Consider the following 16928-nt stretch of genomic DNA (forward strand, 5'->3'; position numbering starts at 1 on the left):
CTCCCACAGCCACTTGCACCGAATCCAAAGCAGGAGGTGACCGCAAATTTCCTGCTCCACGGGGACCATCAGCCAAGCACAGGGCTGAGAAAGGAACACTAGCCCAGGAGACCTGGGTTCAGGTCCTGCTTTGAAACCCAAACTACGGGCTGAGCCCTAGCCCATCCCACTCCCCCCACACCCCGGGAGCTGGTGCACTCACAGTTTCTGGAGGCCGGTGTAGAGCTCCATGTCCACAGCATTGAGCGTGTGCAGACCGCGCCAGTTCTCTATGTGTCTGCAGGGGAGAGGAAAGGCAGGGTTCAGGTCAGCAGAGGGGCCACGGGAAAGGCACTGGCTTTAGTGCCAGAGACCTGGGTTCGAATCCTGGAGCAGCCACCCATGAGCCAGGATTTCCACCAAGTCGCCAATTATCTCTGAGCCGGTTTCTTCCCCAGTGTGGTGTCATGCGTGCCACCTAGCTGATGGGCTCGCTGTGGGATCCCAAGCGCCAAACTCATGGACAGCATTTAACGTTCCCCCCCTCAGCTCCAGAAAAACTACTCTTTAAATTCTTGAGATCCAATCTCCCTGTGGGTCTTCCTGACTTAGTTTCCTTCCATTCTCTTTCATTCTTTTTCATTTATAGGATTGTTTAAAGGACAGGCTTGTTTTCTTAAGTTCCTGCCCGTAAAGACAATACAGATGACGTGGTTTAAATAAAGGGGGTGTGTAGGGGGGCTTGCTGGTGAACATGGCTTGGGGGTGGAAAAGCCCAGAAGGAATACACACCTCCTCAGGGTCCCCCAGGGGCCAGACATTGATGACCCCCTTTGGGTGACCACGGCCCAATCCATCTGAAGTTCAAGAACATCAATAGCTTGATATGGAAGAATCAACTCCACAAAGGAGGGGCGACCACAGGCCTGGGTGTCATGGAAAGAACATGAGGCTGGCAGTCGAGAAGCCTGATTCCAGCTTCATCTCTGTGACTTAAGCAGCCGTGGCTTTGAACATGAGCTTTCAGCTCTCTGGGCCTCTGGTGTCCTCATTTGCAAAGAGAGAGGGTGCACCAGATCAGCAGTTTCTCCCCCGTCTCTTCACAAAGATCTCCTCTTAGAACTTTCTCCCAAGAGACTTGATGTTTAGCTCCCTAAACACGTGTCGAAAAAGCACACACATTTATTAAGTAATAATTAATTCATCTTCTCGGATTTATTAATCCAAGATATAAATCACTGTAAACCAGAGCTTTTTATCAACAGGCATAAACCAGCGCTGACTCACCCAGTGGATAAATTCCAGCCCAAAGCAAAGGAATTCTTGAAAGTACTGTTAGCATGGAAGGGCTTATCATGGGTATGGATTTGATTTCCTTTGTTTGTTTGTTAATTTGTTTTATATTGACAAAACACCAGGGACAAACATCCTCCATTACTGCTTTTGGTGTCAAGGTGGAGAACCATCAGACTGTTGATTACCAAGGTCCTTCCCAGCTCTAGAGCTGTCTGAGCAAAGACCATTCATACACACCCGCTACCCCAAGGAGCTTCAAGGGGCCACGAGAAAAGGCTTCCCGCTGCCCTCCTGGGATCTGACTCTCCTGTCAGTGCCCCCAAAGTCTAAGCCTGCTTTTTGCAAGGAGGGAAAAGAAGTGACAGCTCACCCTGGGACAGAGCTACCTGAGGCACGGAAAAGTGCCAGCCACCTTCCCCAGACGTCTCCTCCCTAGCCCCACCCCACTCGTGGCTCTGCCATCTGCCATCAAGTGGAGCCGGAGCCAGGAAGGCCACAGGGAGGTGGTGGCCAGGGCCTCTGGAAGCATTTCAGAGTCGCGCAGTGACAAGGTATGCCAAGAGCCCTTTTTGTACCACATTCTCTCGGAGCCCCTGCTAAGCAGCCAGACACACTGGCATCTGCTGGGGACATGGACCAGGTGGCCAGGCCAGTACTGAATTCCAACTCCAAAGCCTTCTCCCTGGAAGCCTCATGGCCCCAGGACAGTTCGCTTGGTCTGGTCTCGCCAGGGCAGGGACCCTGGCTCCATGTCAGATGAAAAGGAAGGCCAGAAGTGGTAGAAGGACCTGGGCCAGCCCCACTCTCACCCAGAGTATTCACTGGGCCCTCGGTCCATGTAAACCACCAAGTAGATTGCAGTGTTTCTGCAGGCGGCCATTCATTCATGGGAGCCCAGCTTCAGACAAGAATCTACTTCCAACGAGCAGCTGTCAATCAAGTTGTTTAAATAAATGAAATCATTTTTCCGAGCCCACATTAGAATTCCAGAAATGTGTTTTTATTATGGCTGAGTTGTCAGTCATTACTGCATTCTAATACTTTACCCCTCTCAGCCCTCCTGTTCTTATGCCCACAAATGACCCTTCCCCTGCATAGGTACACACCGAGACATGGCAGGACAATGGCTGAAGTCCTTGGTGCAAAGGACTCCCTGGTCAATAGCATACGGCCCCTGTGTCCTCTTTTGGGTCTGAGTTTTCCTACATGGGGGAATAGCACTTTTACAGCAACGGTGCAACAGTGTGGTTAGGAGTTGGGGCTCCAGAGCCGGGTCAGCAAACTACAAATTCCAACCCACCGCTCATTTCTGTACAGCCTGAGAAAGAAGAATCGTTTTTACATTTTTTTAAAAATCAAAAGTAGAATCCTATTTTGTGACATGTGAAAAGTATATGAAATATAAATGTCCATTTTCATATCTACTCTTTTACTCTTGTCTGTGACCACTTTTCCCCACAAAGATGGAGGTGAGATGGAGCTGCAGAGACTCGCCTAAAATATTGACTTTCTGACCTTTTACAGAAGAAGGTTGCTGACCCCTGCGTAGCGCCAGGCTGCCAGGATACTATGTGACCCTGTCCAGGTTACTTCACCTGTCTGTGCCTCAGTTTCGTCATCTGTCAAATGGGGATAATATCAATGAAATAACCTTCATCATAAGAAGGACATGAAGATTGAAAGGCTATGTCAAAAAGCCCTTCCGGCAGCTGGGAGGCACAGTAAGTCTTCAGGTAGTGCCTGTGATGATTGTTTTTAAACCTGGGTTTTGTAGAGGCTGAGCAATCTTTCCTCAGTTTTCAAGCTAAAAAGGGCAAGCTGGTTCTGCTGGAAGTTGTCACCTCTCAGCAATCATTGATTAAAAACTCCGAGGGGCAGAAGGGTGGAGGGACAGTAAACCTGTCATTCATGACCTCCAGGAAAACTGTTCAAGCAGAAATTATAAACAGCTTCAGAGGATGCACAGACGGCAGTGCAGAGCGGGTTCCCAGGGAAGAGCAGGGCGGCGAAGGTGCAGCCTGACATTTGCAGTTGACGTGGGCAGGGCGCCTGCCAAGTTTTCTCGATGACTCACCACTTGGTACCAGCCCGGGGGGGTCAGTTATGGTAACTTTGCTGGCTGCTTTGTGCTAATAGGGAGGCCATGAGTTTTAAGTTTAAAAGGCAGGCTCTAAACATATAATAAATAGATAAAGTATGAGAGCAGTCTGCTTTGGTTTGGATTGTGGTAAACAGTGGTTCCCTCCGCCTAGTACAATTACACGTGACTTCTTTTTGTGTGCTTTTCTGGGTCGTCCAGGTTGTTTTCATGGAGCATTGATTTTGTCATTTGAAAAACAATCAAGAATGGTCATGTTTTTGAAGGAAGGTTAGGCCCTTGAGCCCTGTGCGGGGCAGTCACTGGTCACCCTGTTCCAGGACCACAGGCCGCACCAGCCCGCCCAAGCAGAGGCATCTCACACGCCTGCTGCAGCTGTGGGGAGACGAGAACTCAGAGCGATGCCAGGAACGTGGGTCAGCGGGACCGCCAGATCCGGCGTCTGTCTGCTCAGGCGGTGTGTGCCGGTAGATGCCACAGAGACCTGAAGCCTTGTTCTCAGTGACTCCAGGCTCCCATCCCTACTTTAATTACCTCCACTTTAGTCCCTTGAATACAATGGTTCCCAACTGGAGGCGATTTTGCCCCCCAGGGGACATTTGGCAATGTCTGGAAACATTTTTGGTGGTCACGACTGGGGGACAGGGAGTGACGCCGGCATCCACAAGGGTGCTCCTAAACATTTCAATAATGCGCAGGGTGGCATGCCCACAACAAAGAATTATCAGCCCCAAATGTCCACAGCATCGAGGTTGGGAAACCCTGCTTTATTATACAAGGCTTCTACCTAAGATTCCATTGAGAAAAAAGTTTCATGGCTTCAGACATAATTTTGAAAATGATTGTTTTGCAGCAAACACCAAAAGGCCCCAGGTCAACACCAAAAAGCTTGCCTCTAGGTCACAGGGTCCAGGTAAGAGAAGAAAATCAAAAGCCATGGTTCTCAGGACACTCCCGTGACAAGGGCATTACTTGAGAGGAAATGAGGGGTGTTTGGCCCACCGGACCTTGGCCCAAGCCAGGTTACACATTCTAGAAGCAATAATGGTCTCTTCTCACCAAGCTCTGGCTGGAATGCACTGCCTAGTGCCTTGTCCCTCCACTGAAAGTTATCCTTCTGCATTTCTAAGGCCTCGTCATCACATGGAAATATGAAATGTGCCATCCAGAGAGTCAACGCAATGCCCTGTCCCTGCCCTCTCGCCACTGCCCTTCCCTGACACCACAGAATCATGACTCTCTGCCAGGAGCCGATACGCAACACTGTTCCAGAGAGAGGGAGGAAGTGAGGCTTAATTCACGACAACACTGAGCCCCCGAGCCGGAGCTGGGCTTAGGGCTACAGCTCAGAAAACTTCAATGAGATCTTGGGGGCCCCATGGTCAAAGGACATGCTGCTTCCAGGTGGACTTGGGAGGAAAGGAGCCACTCCCAATGGCTCACCCAGCAACCATTCCTGGAGCAGATAAACCCAATCCCCAATTGCTTCGGACCCCTGTGGAAATGAGCTAGGACACAAATGAAGTATCAATTAAAACTTTCACAGAGAATGTAAAAATCCTCTGTGCTAGATTAAATCCAATTGTGCTTTTGTACCATTGCTTCTTCCTCCTTCTGTTTGGCTTGGGCCAATATGGTAATGAATTGGCAATCTCCAAGCATATAAAAATTAGACGGTACAGACTGTGGTCCCTATTTTAATTAAAAACATGCCATGTGGATACGTTTCAGAGTTGCTTATACCTCCAATATTTAAATCCTAAACACAGAAATCCCTAGAACACTGAGACGTCCAAGTCCATCCAACACCAGGGGACTAAGTTTGTTGGGGAGGCCCATGAGAGGGGCAAGGCACCCTTCACCTGGCAGAACTTTCCTCCTCACCTGGGTAATCAGCAAGACAAGGACTGGTTGGTGGGACAAGGGAACATCCTTCCTTCCTTTAGATGTGGCAGGCCCAGTATTTCCTCGTTTTCCCAAGCTTTTCTCTCTCCTCCCTTGCTGTCAGATGGCTGTTATTTTCACTGTGATTCCTCACTGCTATTAATGAGCTGTTCTTCATAACCAAATTTTCCAGACAACTAAATTTAAAGGCAAAACTTCTGCATGGGGCTTCCCTGGTGGCGCAGTGGTTGAGAATCCGCCCGCCAATGCAGGGGACACGGGTTCGAGCCCTGGTCCGGGAAGATCCCACATGCCATGGAGTAACTAAGCCCGTGCGCCACAACTACTGAGCCCGCGTGCAGCAACTGGTGGAGCCCGCGCGCCTAGAGCCCGTGCTCCGCAACAAGAGAAGCCACCGCAATGAGAAGCCCGCGCACAGCAATGAAGAGTAGCCCCCCCTTGCCTCAACTAGAGGAAGCCCGCGTGCAGCAACAAAGACCCAACACAGCCAAAAATAAATAAATTAAATAAATAAATTTACTAAAAAAAAACCTCTGCATGTTCAAGTTCCTTGCTGAATGTTTCTTTTTTCCCCTAAAATGCATTACACACCTCCTTGACTTTTGAAGCAGAGTAAACAGAACGCGGCTTATATTTTCCTGATGATCCTGGATCATTGTGATCAACCCACCTAGCCCACTGAGCTGTAGCACAGTGACACCCCTAGAGGCTCTCAAAGTAAGCAGAACCTGCGCCCCTACCCAAAGTGGTCCTACCCTGAAATGACTCTTGAATTCTAATCGCAATTGCCTTCATTTTTAACGGTTTTCTGGCTCTTCTTTGCTATTGGGCTGTGCCCCCCGGGACCTTCCAACATGCTGAGACCAGTCTGCTCTGCAGTCCCTTGGAGAACAGAGGTCAACAGCAGGCACCCTGAAGGTAGGCTGAGCTGGAGATGACACCCAGCTCTGTGCTTAGAAGCCTGATGCCCTGGGCCAGTTACTCCAGCCTCTCCAGACCTCAGTTTCCTAATAGGAAATCCAGAGGCCGTGAGGATTAGATGAGGCCATGCCCACCTCCTCCATTCGGCTGTGACGCCTAGCGCTAGTGCAAAGCATAGCTGATTCCATGACTGTCTTTGGAACTGTGCCTTCAGTAAGAGTAAAAAGAATCTGAATAAGGATTTAAGGGAATATGAAAAAATTCAGGCACAGACATGCGTGCACACACACACACACACACACACACACACACACACACACACACACACAGAGAGAAGTAGATGTTTGCCCTTGTTTTCTTACTTTGTTTCGCATTCCCTTTCTGGATAATTGAGCTTGCCAGATAAGTAAGCAGACTTGTTGGTAATTCATAATTCACATTTTCCTGGTGGCACCATCACTAGTATATTATATTCAGTATATTCATTCTTGGAGCTGTATCCCGGCAGGAGGTAGCTGAAACTGGTGTTTCTCAGATGTTCTGTACATGAATACTCCACTCCTCCAACACAGAACATAAGAGCTTCGGATAACAAGGCTCGACGGGTGCGCCTTCATCACCAGATGTCCCTGTCCCCCCTGTCAGACCTGAGGCTCCCATCACCTTCTCACCTGAATCCTGTTCTAAGACAGAGTTGGGTGCCTGGGGAAACTAGCCTGGAATTTCATTTTCTAATAAGTCAGCGTTGGAGCACACACACGCGTGAGCGTGCCCACAGACGCACACGCACATGCTTGCACACACACAAAGGATGTGCCGGGTGTTTGACTTCCCAGCCTTGCAGGGCAAGGAGGAAATTGATTTGTTATCCAGGCATATTATGTCTAGTGATCCAGACAGAAGCATTAGCTTTCAATTATCTGATATGTTTAGCATTATAAACAAACCGTCTGGAGCGACAGCTCCATGGAGCGCAGGCACCAGGGGGCTGGAGAAGAGCTGCATCGGATCACACCAGCCAAGTCACCCGGCTCTCCCTCCCTTGACAGCTGTCAAGGGGGATACTAGAAGCCTGGGGAGCCTTCCTGGGCTGGCAACCCCGGCATGCCAGCACGTGAGCACACCAGCTCTACAAGCAGCTGCCCGCCAAGGACCACGGTGAACCAGCCCCACATCACAGACACCCCCGGGACTGCAGAAAGGAACATTCAGATCGTGCGGTGAACAGATGGAAGGCGGCAGCATCTGTGCTGGCTTCCCGATCAATTCCAAAGCTCGTGCCAGGAACGAACGGGGTATGTTTGTGTGCACACCTGTGCCCTTCAGGTGCTGAAATGCTGCGTCTCCTAACAGAGAAAAGGTCAAGGGCACACATCGGGAACTCAGCCAGCTCACTGGGGAGTCCAAGCTGCCCTGCTCGGGTCCCAGCCTGTGATCAGACTGGCCTGCCCATCACCAGTCTGTCTGTTTCTCCCTATTTTCACTGCTGTCCACACATCCGCACACCAGGGAGCCACCGCCTCTAACTGCAAACGGCCACTGCCTCCTGGCTGGCCTCCCTGCTTTCACTCTTCTCCTTCCACAGTCTCTCCTCCAGAGTGATCATCCTCTCCCCTGCTTATAACTCTCCAACTGCTTCCTTTGGTCTTTACAATAAAATCCAAAACCCGGGCCGTGGCCTGCGAGGTCCCGCATGAGCTGATTGTTAGCTGCTTCCATAGTCCCTTCACTGAACACCTTCCCCTGGTTTTCTAGGCCCTGGCCACACTGGCATGCCTTCTGTTTTTTAAACCTTCCAGGCTTATTCCCAATCAGAACTTCCATGAAATGCTCTTCCCTGACTCCTTTTAATCCCTCAGGTCTCCCCTCCAAGGTCACCTTCTCAGAGAAGCCGGCCCGGCTCCTCTGTGAGCCCACCCTCCCTTCCCTGCCAGCTGCTCTGACGCAAGCCCCTGTTTATGTCCTTCACAGCCTTTCATAACCAACTGTAATTGTCTTATTTGATTATTTGATTACATGTTTGTCGTGTCTCTAGAACTATGATACATGAGAACAGAGATCCTATCTGTCTTCTTCCCCACTCCCTCACCTCCAGAATCTCAAATAAGGGCAGTTACCCCAGGATAAGTACATGCCTGGGAAGCCATCCAGGTTGGTGCTAAATAGCCACCTCGATGCCCCAACTCAAGCCAGAGGTTTTCCAGGCTCAGCACCGGCATGGTCCTCACCCTGGGCCCTGCTGAGCAGCCCAGAGCCCTGGGCCAATCCCACAGGAACCCTGAACTTGATCTCTGAGGAGGAATGTGGCCCAGGGCACACCATTCAACATCCCAACTGGGGACAGGCAACTTGGGGCATCACTACAGAGCCCAGAAACGGGGTGATCCCAGAGGTCTCAGGAGGCCCAGGGACCAGATCTCCCCCCCCCCCCCAGGACCAGATGCCAGGTCTACTGCTCACCATGGGGGTCAGGAGTGGGGGAGTGGGCAGGGCCTCCTCTCACCAAACATGGCAGCGGATGAGATGGGAATGCTCTTGATCCCTGAGCTCAGCTTTTCCATCTTTCCCTTCCCCAGGTGACGATGACCTTCACCAGAACATGAGTTTTCTGAGGGCACTGACCGGGGGTTTGTGTCCCCAGTGCCATGCAAATGCTCAGTGACATCTGACTGACTGAATGAATGAATGAATGAATGAACCCCGAAGTGATCAACAGCAGAGCCTAAGTGTTTAGCCCTCTACCAGCTCCCCTGTGGACCTTCCCCTGCCCTCACCCCTCGAGACACCTTCTCGAGGACTCATTCCTATTTTCTCCCTCTCTCCTCTCTCCCCTCACTCTCTCCCTCTTAGATTTTTCCATCAGCATACAAACACATCCTAGGAGAGCCCATTTCAAAGAAAATCTCCTGGACTCCATGTTCTCCAGCTACCAACTCATGTCTCTCCAGCTCCGTACGACAAATGTTTTCAAAAGGATTGTCTATATTCCCAGGCCTCACTTCCTCACCTCCCTTTGATTCTTCACCCCAATCTGTCTTCTGTCCCTGCCACTCCACTGAAACTACACTGTCAAGTCACCAGTGGTTTCCACGTTGGTAAATTCTTCTCTGCCACCCAGTTTCCCAGTCTCTTGGTGGCATTTTACCTAGTTAACCACTCTCTCTTTCTGGAAACATTCTCTTCTCTAGGAATTCCTTAAGTCCACTCTCTACCGGGTTTCTTTCTATCTCCCTGGCTAGCCCTTCTTAGTCTCCTTTGCTGGTTCCATAGTCTTTGTCTGATCCCTCAGTGGTGGAGTCTCCAGGTTTTGCCCCCACTCGGCCACAGGGATCTCACCCAGGTGCTTGGCTCCGAACACCATCCAAGCGCCCAAAGGTGTCTCTAGTCAGACCTCTCCACTGAGCTCCAGGCTCTTCCCTGATACGTCCACAGGTCCAACACCAGCCCTTGCTGTCCTCCCACTTGGGCTTCTCCATCTCAGTAAATGGCACTGGTACCACCAAGTCAAACTTCATCATTGATTGCTCCCTTCCTTCCCTCCAGTAGCCACCCCTTAGCAAGTCCAGCTCCACAGGAGATCATCAGCTCTGCCCGCTCCTCACCACCTCCGCTCTTATCACCCCTTAACACCCAGGCCACCATCACCTCTAACAAAGACCACTGCCTCAAAAGCATGACCACTGCTTCCACTCCCACCTGACTAAACCTGTCCTCGCACAGAAGCCTGAATGAGCTTTTCATAACATAAATCAGATCATGTCCCCCTCCCCCACCCACTCCCCACAAAAATAAACCTCCAATGGCTTCTGCACTTGGGATGGAATTCAGACTCCACCTCAGCCAGCAAGATCCTCCGTGTCTGGCTCATCTCCCTCCCTCCACAGCTCAGACTAACCTTACCCTTGTTCACTTGGCTTTCGTCACACTGGTCTTCTTTCTAGTCTTCAAAACATCAAGCTCCCTTCCCCCTCTCAGGACCTTTGCACTTGGTTTTGCCCTTAAAAGCACCTGGACTACCCTTCAGTGTCACCTCCTCAGGGAGGCCTTCCCTGACCAACCACCTAAAGACATTCTGTATCACCTTCCTCTGGATCAATAGTTCTCAAGCCGGGGTGGATTTAAACCCTCAGAGAACACTTGGCAATGTCTGGGGACATTTTTGGTTGTCATGACTGGGGAGGGGCTACTGCATCTAGTGGGTAGAGGCCAAGGATGTTACTAAATATCCTACAACACAAGACAGCCCCTCACAACAAAGAGTTATCCCCTCCAGAATGTCAGTAGTGCCAAGGTTGAGAAATGTCACTCTAGGTATTTCCTTTATATCATTTGACAAAATCTATAATTACCTCATGTATGTGTTTACTTGTTGACTGTGTCTCTCCCCCAACAGAATGCAAGCTCTCTGAGGGCAGGCAACCTATCTTGTTCACTACTGTATCCACAACACTCAGCCCAGTTCTTAGTACAAGGTAGAAGATTTAAATGAACAAATTAATAAACGACTTTGTTTCCTCAGAACCCTGGGACCTTGCAGCAAGTCATGAAAAGGCTATGGTTCCCAAGGTCTTGATGGGACCAGCATTTTCTCCAACTATTTGAAGAGACAAAGGTGTAAAGAAGCTAGCTGTGCCTGCGGGGTTGGGGAGTGGGGCACAGCCCTGTGGCCCCTTGGAGACAGTCCCCTCTTGTCTACAGATGAGACTCAAACCACGTTGATCATAAATCCTCCAGCCCCTACTAGACATCTCAGCTTTGAACTAGGAGAGAAAGAGGAGGTCTTTGATCAAGAGCAGAAACAGCCTGAGGCAGGGAGAGACACATTAGCTTTGACCCTTTCTCCCCGATGGGCCTTGGAGGAGAAAGTCTGAGTGAGAAGGAAAGTCTAGTCTAGGCCAGAGCAGCTGGCTTGAAAGTCATCCAATAGTGCAAGCTCTGTGCCTAAGCGCAGCTGGCCCCAGCGGTCCTGAAAGTGCTGCCCTTCGAGTGGCCAGTTTCCTTAGGAAAATCTGAAATGGCCAGGCCACCCTTTACTGAATTATAAAGCACTTATCACTTCTTTAATAACTCCCCGTATGGAGGACTTAATTCACTCAATATGGAAGTTATAAAGGAGAATTGGTAAGAGAGCATTAGGCTCAAGTGCGTTGCATAAAGACTTACGAGGGCAATATTTTCCCCTATTAAAAGGGTAGATTTCCTCGCTGCAACTCGGCCTCAGAGTTAATGCAGAAAAGTCACTCCAAAGCTCTGGGTGCTTTCATTGCGAGAGGGTAATTCCAGGTCACTGGAAGGAAAGGGAGTCCTTGACTTTGCGGGAATAATTATTCCCAGAACCTAAGGGTGTCAGAGTGATTAGTTAAGGTAACCATCAGGAAGACAAGATCACAAGCGTGGTACCTAGCCTTCCCTCTGCACGGCAAGCTGGGACGGGACCAAGCTACAGAGAAGAGAGAAGTCACGGGACAAAGGAAGAAGGGTGAGCTGGGCCAAGACCGGAAACAGGATGTGGAGTGGGAGACTGCAGGGAGAGAGGCTCCTTTAAAGCGTCACTGCTGGAAGAAACACTGGCTCATATCCGAGACCTAAAAGGAAGGCATCAACAGCATTAACCCCTGTAATCTGTAAGGAAACCAGCACTTCAGTTCCTTAAGTTTCCAAAGGATTCCACTTTGGGGGCTGGAGAGATGGCCTTCCTCACTCGGTGAAGGAAATGCAATTTTTTTCTCTTGTTAACTTTTTTCACTTTCTTGCTTCAGCATCGTGAGCAGTTTCCTATCCTCTGGCAATAAGCTGTCTGTTCTCTTCCCCATCTACTCACCCTGTTGGAAGACATCTATCCATTCACATGACTTCAATTACTGCCTAATTAGAGATGAATTCCAGCTCTACAGCTCTACGCTTAATGCCTAACCTCTCCACTGTCCTGTCTTCCCGTTCTCACAATACGCATTCCCCTGGACACCTAAGAACAAAAATATGGACAGAACAGCTTACTCTTACCTCCTGAATTCTCCCAAGCTACCTCTGCTGAGTCCTCCTGACTTGAAACATTAGAGCAGAGATAGAGTAGATTTCAACTTATGTGCAATACCATTGGGTTAGTGAGAGTTAACACAGATTGCTGTGTTTAGAAGGAGTCTGTGGTTGAGCCCAAAAAAGAACTGTGATTGATTAGTGATGTCTGCCCTGGGCACAGGATACAGAAGGGCAACATAAATACCATCTATTAACCATATCTATCCAAGAAGACTTTTGATAGCTCTCTCTCACTCCTTTTCCGATTCAAGTCCTACTAATCCCTCCTCCGCTGATATTTCTAGTAGCTCCCCTCATCTTTTTATGTCCACAGCCCCTACCTGAGAGAACCTCATGTCCAGATGGATACAACAACCTCGTAGCAGACCTTTCAGCTTCCAGCCTGTTCTAGGCTCTACTTTCCCAATGATGACATTGAACTTGTCCCTTAAAGGCTCAAGACCCTCCAATGGCTAACAAATGCTTCTCACGCCAAACCAAAACATCTTAGGAAGCTAAAGTCTGCAGGGGAAGCTGTAGCTGAGGAGAAGGGGTTGGACAAAGGGTCACAGATCCTTTGAGGAAAGAAGCAACGTTTTCTCTATTTCCTGTGTCTAACCCATTGCACTGCTGAAATGCTTCCCTGAAGCTCAACTCCAAACCAAAGCTGAGAGGAAGGGGGGATTGCGAGTTGGACTTGTACGAATGGCTTTTGTAACTCTCATCTTCCATATACATTCTCCATATATCCCCTCATGCTTCTGTCACAGAAAATAAAAAGTCAGGCTGTATGAGGGAGGTGTGCTCACCTCAACAAGAGAAGCCAGTCTGTCAAGCTTCACCATCCTTCTCCTCCCTAGTTCTTCTCTAGACTTTTGGAAGCAGTTTGGTGCAATAAAAAATAATAGGCTTTGGAGTCAGCAATGAACTTGAATCTCCAGCCTGCCACTGACTAGCTGGGTAACCTCCCATGGCCTCAATTTCTGCATCTATAAAATAGGGATAGTGATGCCAATTTCATGGAGGCATCATAAAGATGAATTAAAGTAGTGTTTGTACAAGACGTAGCACATTGTCTGGAATATGCCAGAGCTCAAAGAATGATGATTTTCCCTTCCAAAAAGAAAAGCAATGTGACATCATAAGAAATACGTATACTGGGTCTCTGCTCCCATTTTCAGACACATAGCTCCTAAAACGCTTGGAATCTCCAGTGCTGTGTCTTTTTGTGATGTGTCTTTTTGTATGATAATAAGATGGCCCATGGCTGGGGGCTCCTGGAGAGCCTCAGGATGGGGGCTGGTAGCCAAGGAACCCAACCTTGGGTGATTACAGGGTTGGAACTTTCAGCCCCACCTGACTGGAGGTTGAATTAATCATCAAAGGCCAAGAAGTTAATCAATTATGCCTACATAATGAAGCCTCCATACAAATACTAAGTGGGGTTCAGGGATCCTCTGGGTTCATGACCACGTGGAGGGGCTGGGAGGGTGGCGCATCTGCAGAGGGTGTGAAACCTCTGTGACCCCTCCCATACCTTGCCCTTTGCATCTCTTCCATCTGGCTGCTCCTGAGTGGTATCCTTTTATAATAAACTGGTAATAATAAACAGTAAGTAAACTGTTTTCCCAAGTTCAGTGAGCTACTCTAGCAAACTACCAATCCCAAGGAGGGGGTCCTGGGAACCTCTGATCTATAGCTGGTCAGTCAGAAGCTCAGGTGACAACCTGGACTTGTGATTGGCATCAGAAGTAGTGGGGTGATGTAGTCTTATGAGACCAAGTCCTTACCCTGTGGGATCCGACACTCACTCCAGGTAGGCGGTGTCAGAATTGCTTTGAATCGTAGGACACCCACTCAGTGACCACAGAGAATTACAGGATTGGTTAGTATGGGGGCAAATCACATGTTTGATGGCCAGAGTGAAGAACTGCATTGAGAGCAGAGAAAAAGAAGTGAGTTTTTTTCTTCTCGAGCTGTCACTGGGTTGTACAGGCATTGAGGTCAGGAACTGGGGCCTCCTGGGTCAGGAGAGTGACCGTGCTTGTAGCTACAGTGGTTGAGGCTGTGACATGCATGTCGTGTGAGACCCTCTTTCCCATCTCTCCCCCCGGCAACCCCCGCCTTCTGGTAGGACACAGGCTGCACTTTACAAGTCAGCCCAACAAAGCACTTGCCGCTGGGACTGGTTCCCTCCTGCTTCCTCTGAGCTACTGTTCCTGTCTGCCAGCCAGCCCGCCCCTGGGTACCCAACGAATGTCCGTGAAGCTGAACATCTTTTTTCGGGTGCCAATATGCCGCATCTTCCTCCCTCCACTACGCTTTTATCAAACCATCCTCACCCAGTTGCAATGATCAGTGATCCCCCCTCACCCGCCAGTTACTGGGGACTTGTGTCTGCGTGGCTGCTGGTGTAGGTGTGTGACCCTGTCACCTGCACGTGGAAGCATCATTTGCCTGGCTTCCCTCAGGGGCGCGTAAATTCCTTGACAACAAAGTCCGCTGCAGTCTTTATTTTGGTCGCCCTCCTCTGGCCCTGTGCTGGCTCTGTGCTCCAAGTGCTCAGAGCCCACAGAGGTTCCCAGCAGCTTCTCCTTGAAACTGGGACCAGGGGGGCTCCAACCTGTGGTAGAGAAGAGCTGCCTAGGGTGTGGGGCGGGGCTGGGGTCCAATGTCAAGGGTCAGAAAAGCACAAAACATAGGGCCGAGGAGAGATGTTGCTGACCCATGCTCCTCCTTCAAAACTCAGCTCAGACGGACCCTCCTTCTGGGAACCCTCCCTGGTCCTCCCCTTCCAGGTCCTGAGCGCTTTGGCTATGCTGTCCACCCCAGAACCATGGCTGATACTCAAGATAGGTAACAACTAGTAGAGCACAAACTCCGACCAAAAAGGACTCCAGCCAAAGGGCTGGATCGGGGCCCCGAGGGCCTCCTCCTAAGCCCGGTACCGATGCTTACTTAGCTCCTGGATCCCGGAGGGGCCAGGGTGGCTGGAGAATCGGGTGTGATCACTAAGGGAGCTCAGGACGCGGGTATTTAACCACTGCTATGGAAGCACTTCACCATTTTAACAACCTCCCGACCTTAGCTGGCATGTGCTGACAGAGTATCAGCTCCACACAGGAGCTGTGCTTCTCACAGGACACTCACCATGTTGTCTTGCACCCTGTGACACCCCTGTCTCCCCACAAGACTTTGAGATCCTTGGGGGCAGGGACTGTGTTTTTCATCTCAGCATCCCCAGCACCAAGACGGGCGCCCGGCTCTAAAAAGCCCTCCATAAACGTGGCATGGATGCGGCAGGAGCTCTCCTTTCCAGTCCCCTGTAGGACAGGAAAACTGAATGCCACAAAGGCACCAGTGGTGCTCTGTTAGGGATCCTGGTCACGCACACTCCCTGGAGACTAACCCTCTCATTGGAGGTATAGAAACCCCAAGGTCAAGGTGGTGCCTCGGCCTCCACCTCCAACACGTGGGGGAACCATCTCGGGAAGCCAGCCTTTGGCCCCGCCCCTGCAGGCATTCCTCCTTTCTAGGCTGCTGACAGCGGGGTTTGCTCAGGACACCAAGGGCCTTGGCAATGTGGAACTGCACTGCAGGCTCCCCAGCTGGAGTTCAGCCGCGGGACCGCCCGGGCTCCCCCTTCCAGGAGAAATGGCGCAGGACAGAAAGTAGCGGCAATGCCCAGTGAGTACGGGAAAGGAACATCTGCAAGCTGGGGCGGGAGCTAGAGGCAGCAGACACGGGATTTTCCCGGCACACCCCAAGAGAGCTTGAGCTCCCTTCTCAAGCCGTGCACAAGGACAAAGGAACACAGAGCCCGTGGCTGTCGGGTGACAGTGACGAAGCTGACAGCATGACTGAGCACTGACCAGAGCCTCTGCTGCTGCGCTGGACCGTGCCCAGCTACTCGCACCGCGAGGAAGGACTCGATGTCTCCGGCTGCCTGGAGCACCTTTACCCTGCGGGCTCTTCTCAGGCTGGTCCGGCAGAGCCGAACCTCAGCACAGGTGGGGCTGGAGCTCCACTGCAGTCATTCATTTATAAAGGACCCACTATGCACCAGCTGCCTCCGCCCAGCATCTGGGGTACCCCGAGAGGCCTCCTGTGGCACCAAGCCGTGGTCACCGCCCCGTGCCCACTGTGTCTCATCCATGGGACAGAAGCTCTTCCCAGGTCCTGGTTGTTACTTCAGTGAGATGCTGGGGGTCCTGCCCAAATTCTAGCCACTCAGCTGGGCCCTGACGACCCAGAGAGGACACATCAGCCTCCTTTTCCCAGCGGATGGGCCCAGGTTTCACGATTTCTCATCACCACCTTGCTAACGGCTCATGGGACCAATTTCAAATCACGTGGACTCCTGTCTGACCCCTTGGAACCGCAGCATTATCAGTTCCTGTTAACAACAGCTTTGCTGCCCAGACCCCCCATATTAGAGCCCACGGTCAGCCACACCAGCCCAGATGAGACCCAAGGCCCCCATACCCTACTCCGCCATGACAGGTTGGAAAGGGAATGCTGGCTATACTCTGGGGACCAGCCCAACAGCTGTGTCACTTTCCCTTAAACCTGAACTCCCCTGTCCCTAGCTTTCTTCCTTTCCTTCACCAGCATGGCACTGGGAATTTGAAATGCCCAGTAGCTGCATCTACCACCAGTGGATCCCAGGGCCCTGTCCCTGGGTGTGTGAGGGTATGGTGGGGTCACTCAA

At 50.7% G+C, this 16928-nt stretch overlaps 1 protein-coding gene across 2 annotated transcripts in view; it reads right to left on the bottom strand.

Annotated features, from left to right (window-relative positions):
* The window catches only part of NTRK3 (neurotrophic receptor tyrosine kinase 3), a 281804-nt gene that overhangs the window by 206104 nt on the left and 58772 nt on the right, over window positions 1-16928 (bottom strand). For both annotated transcript variants that reach the window (XM_068537616.1, XM_068537611.1), the window contains exon 2: window positions 203-277. In XM_068537616.1, the coding sequence (XP_068393717.1) occupies window positions 203-277 (75 nt within the window). The remainder of the gene's footprint in view (window positions 1-202; window positions 278-16928) is intronic.

Source organism: Eschrichtius robustus, chromosome 1, assembly GCF_028021215.1.
Source record: "Eschrichtius robustus isolate mEscRob2 chromosome 1, mEscRob2.pri, whole genome shotgun sequence".
NCBI lineage: Eukaryota > Metazoa > Chordata > Mammalia > Artiodactyla > Eschrichtiidae > Eschrichtius > Eschrichtius robustus.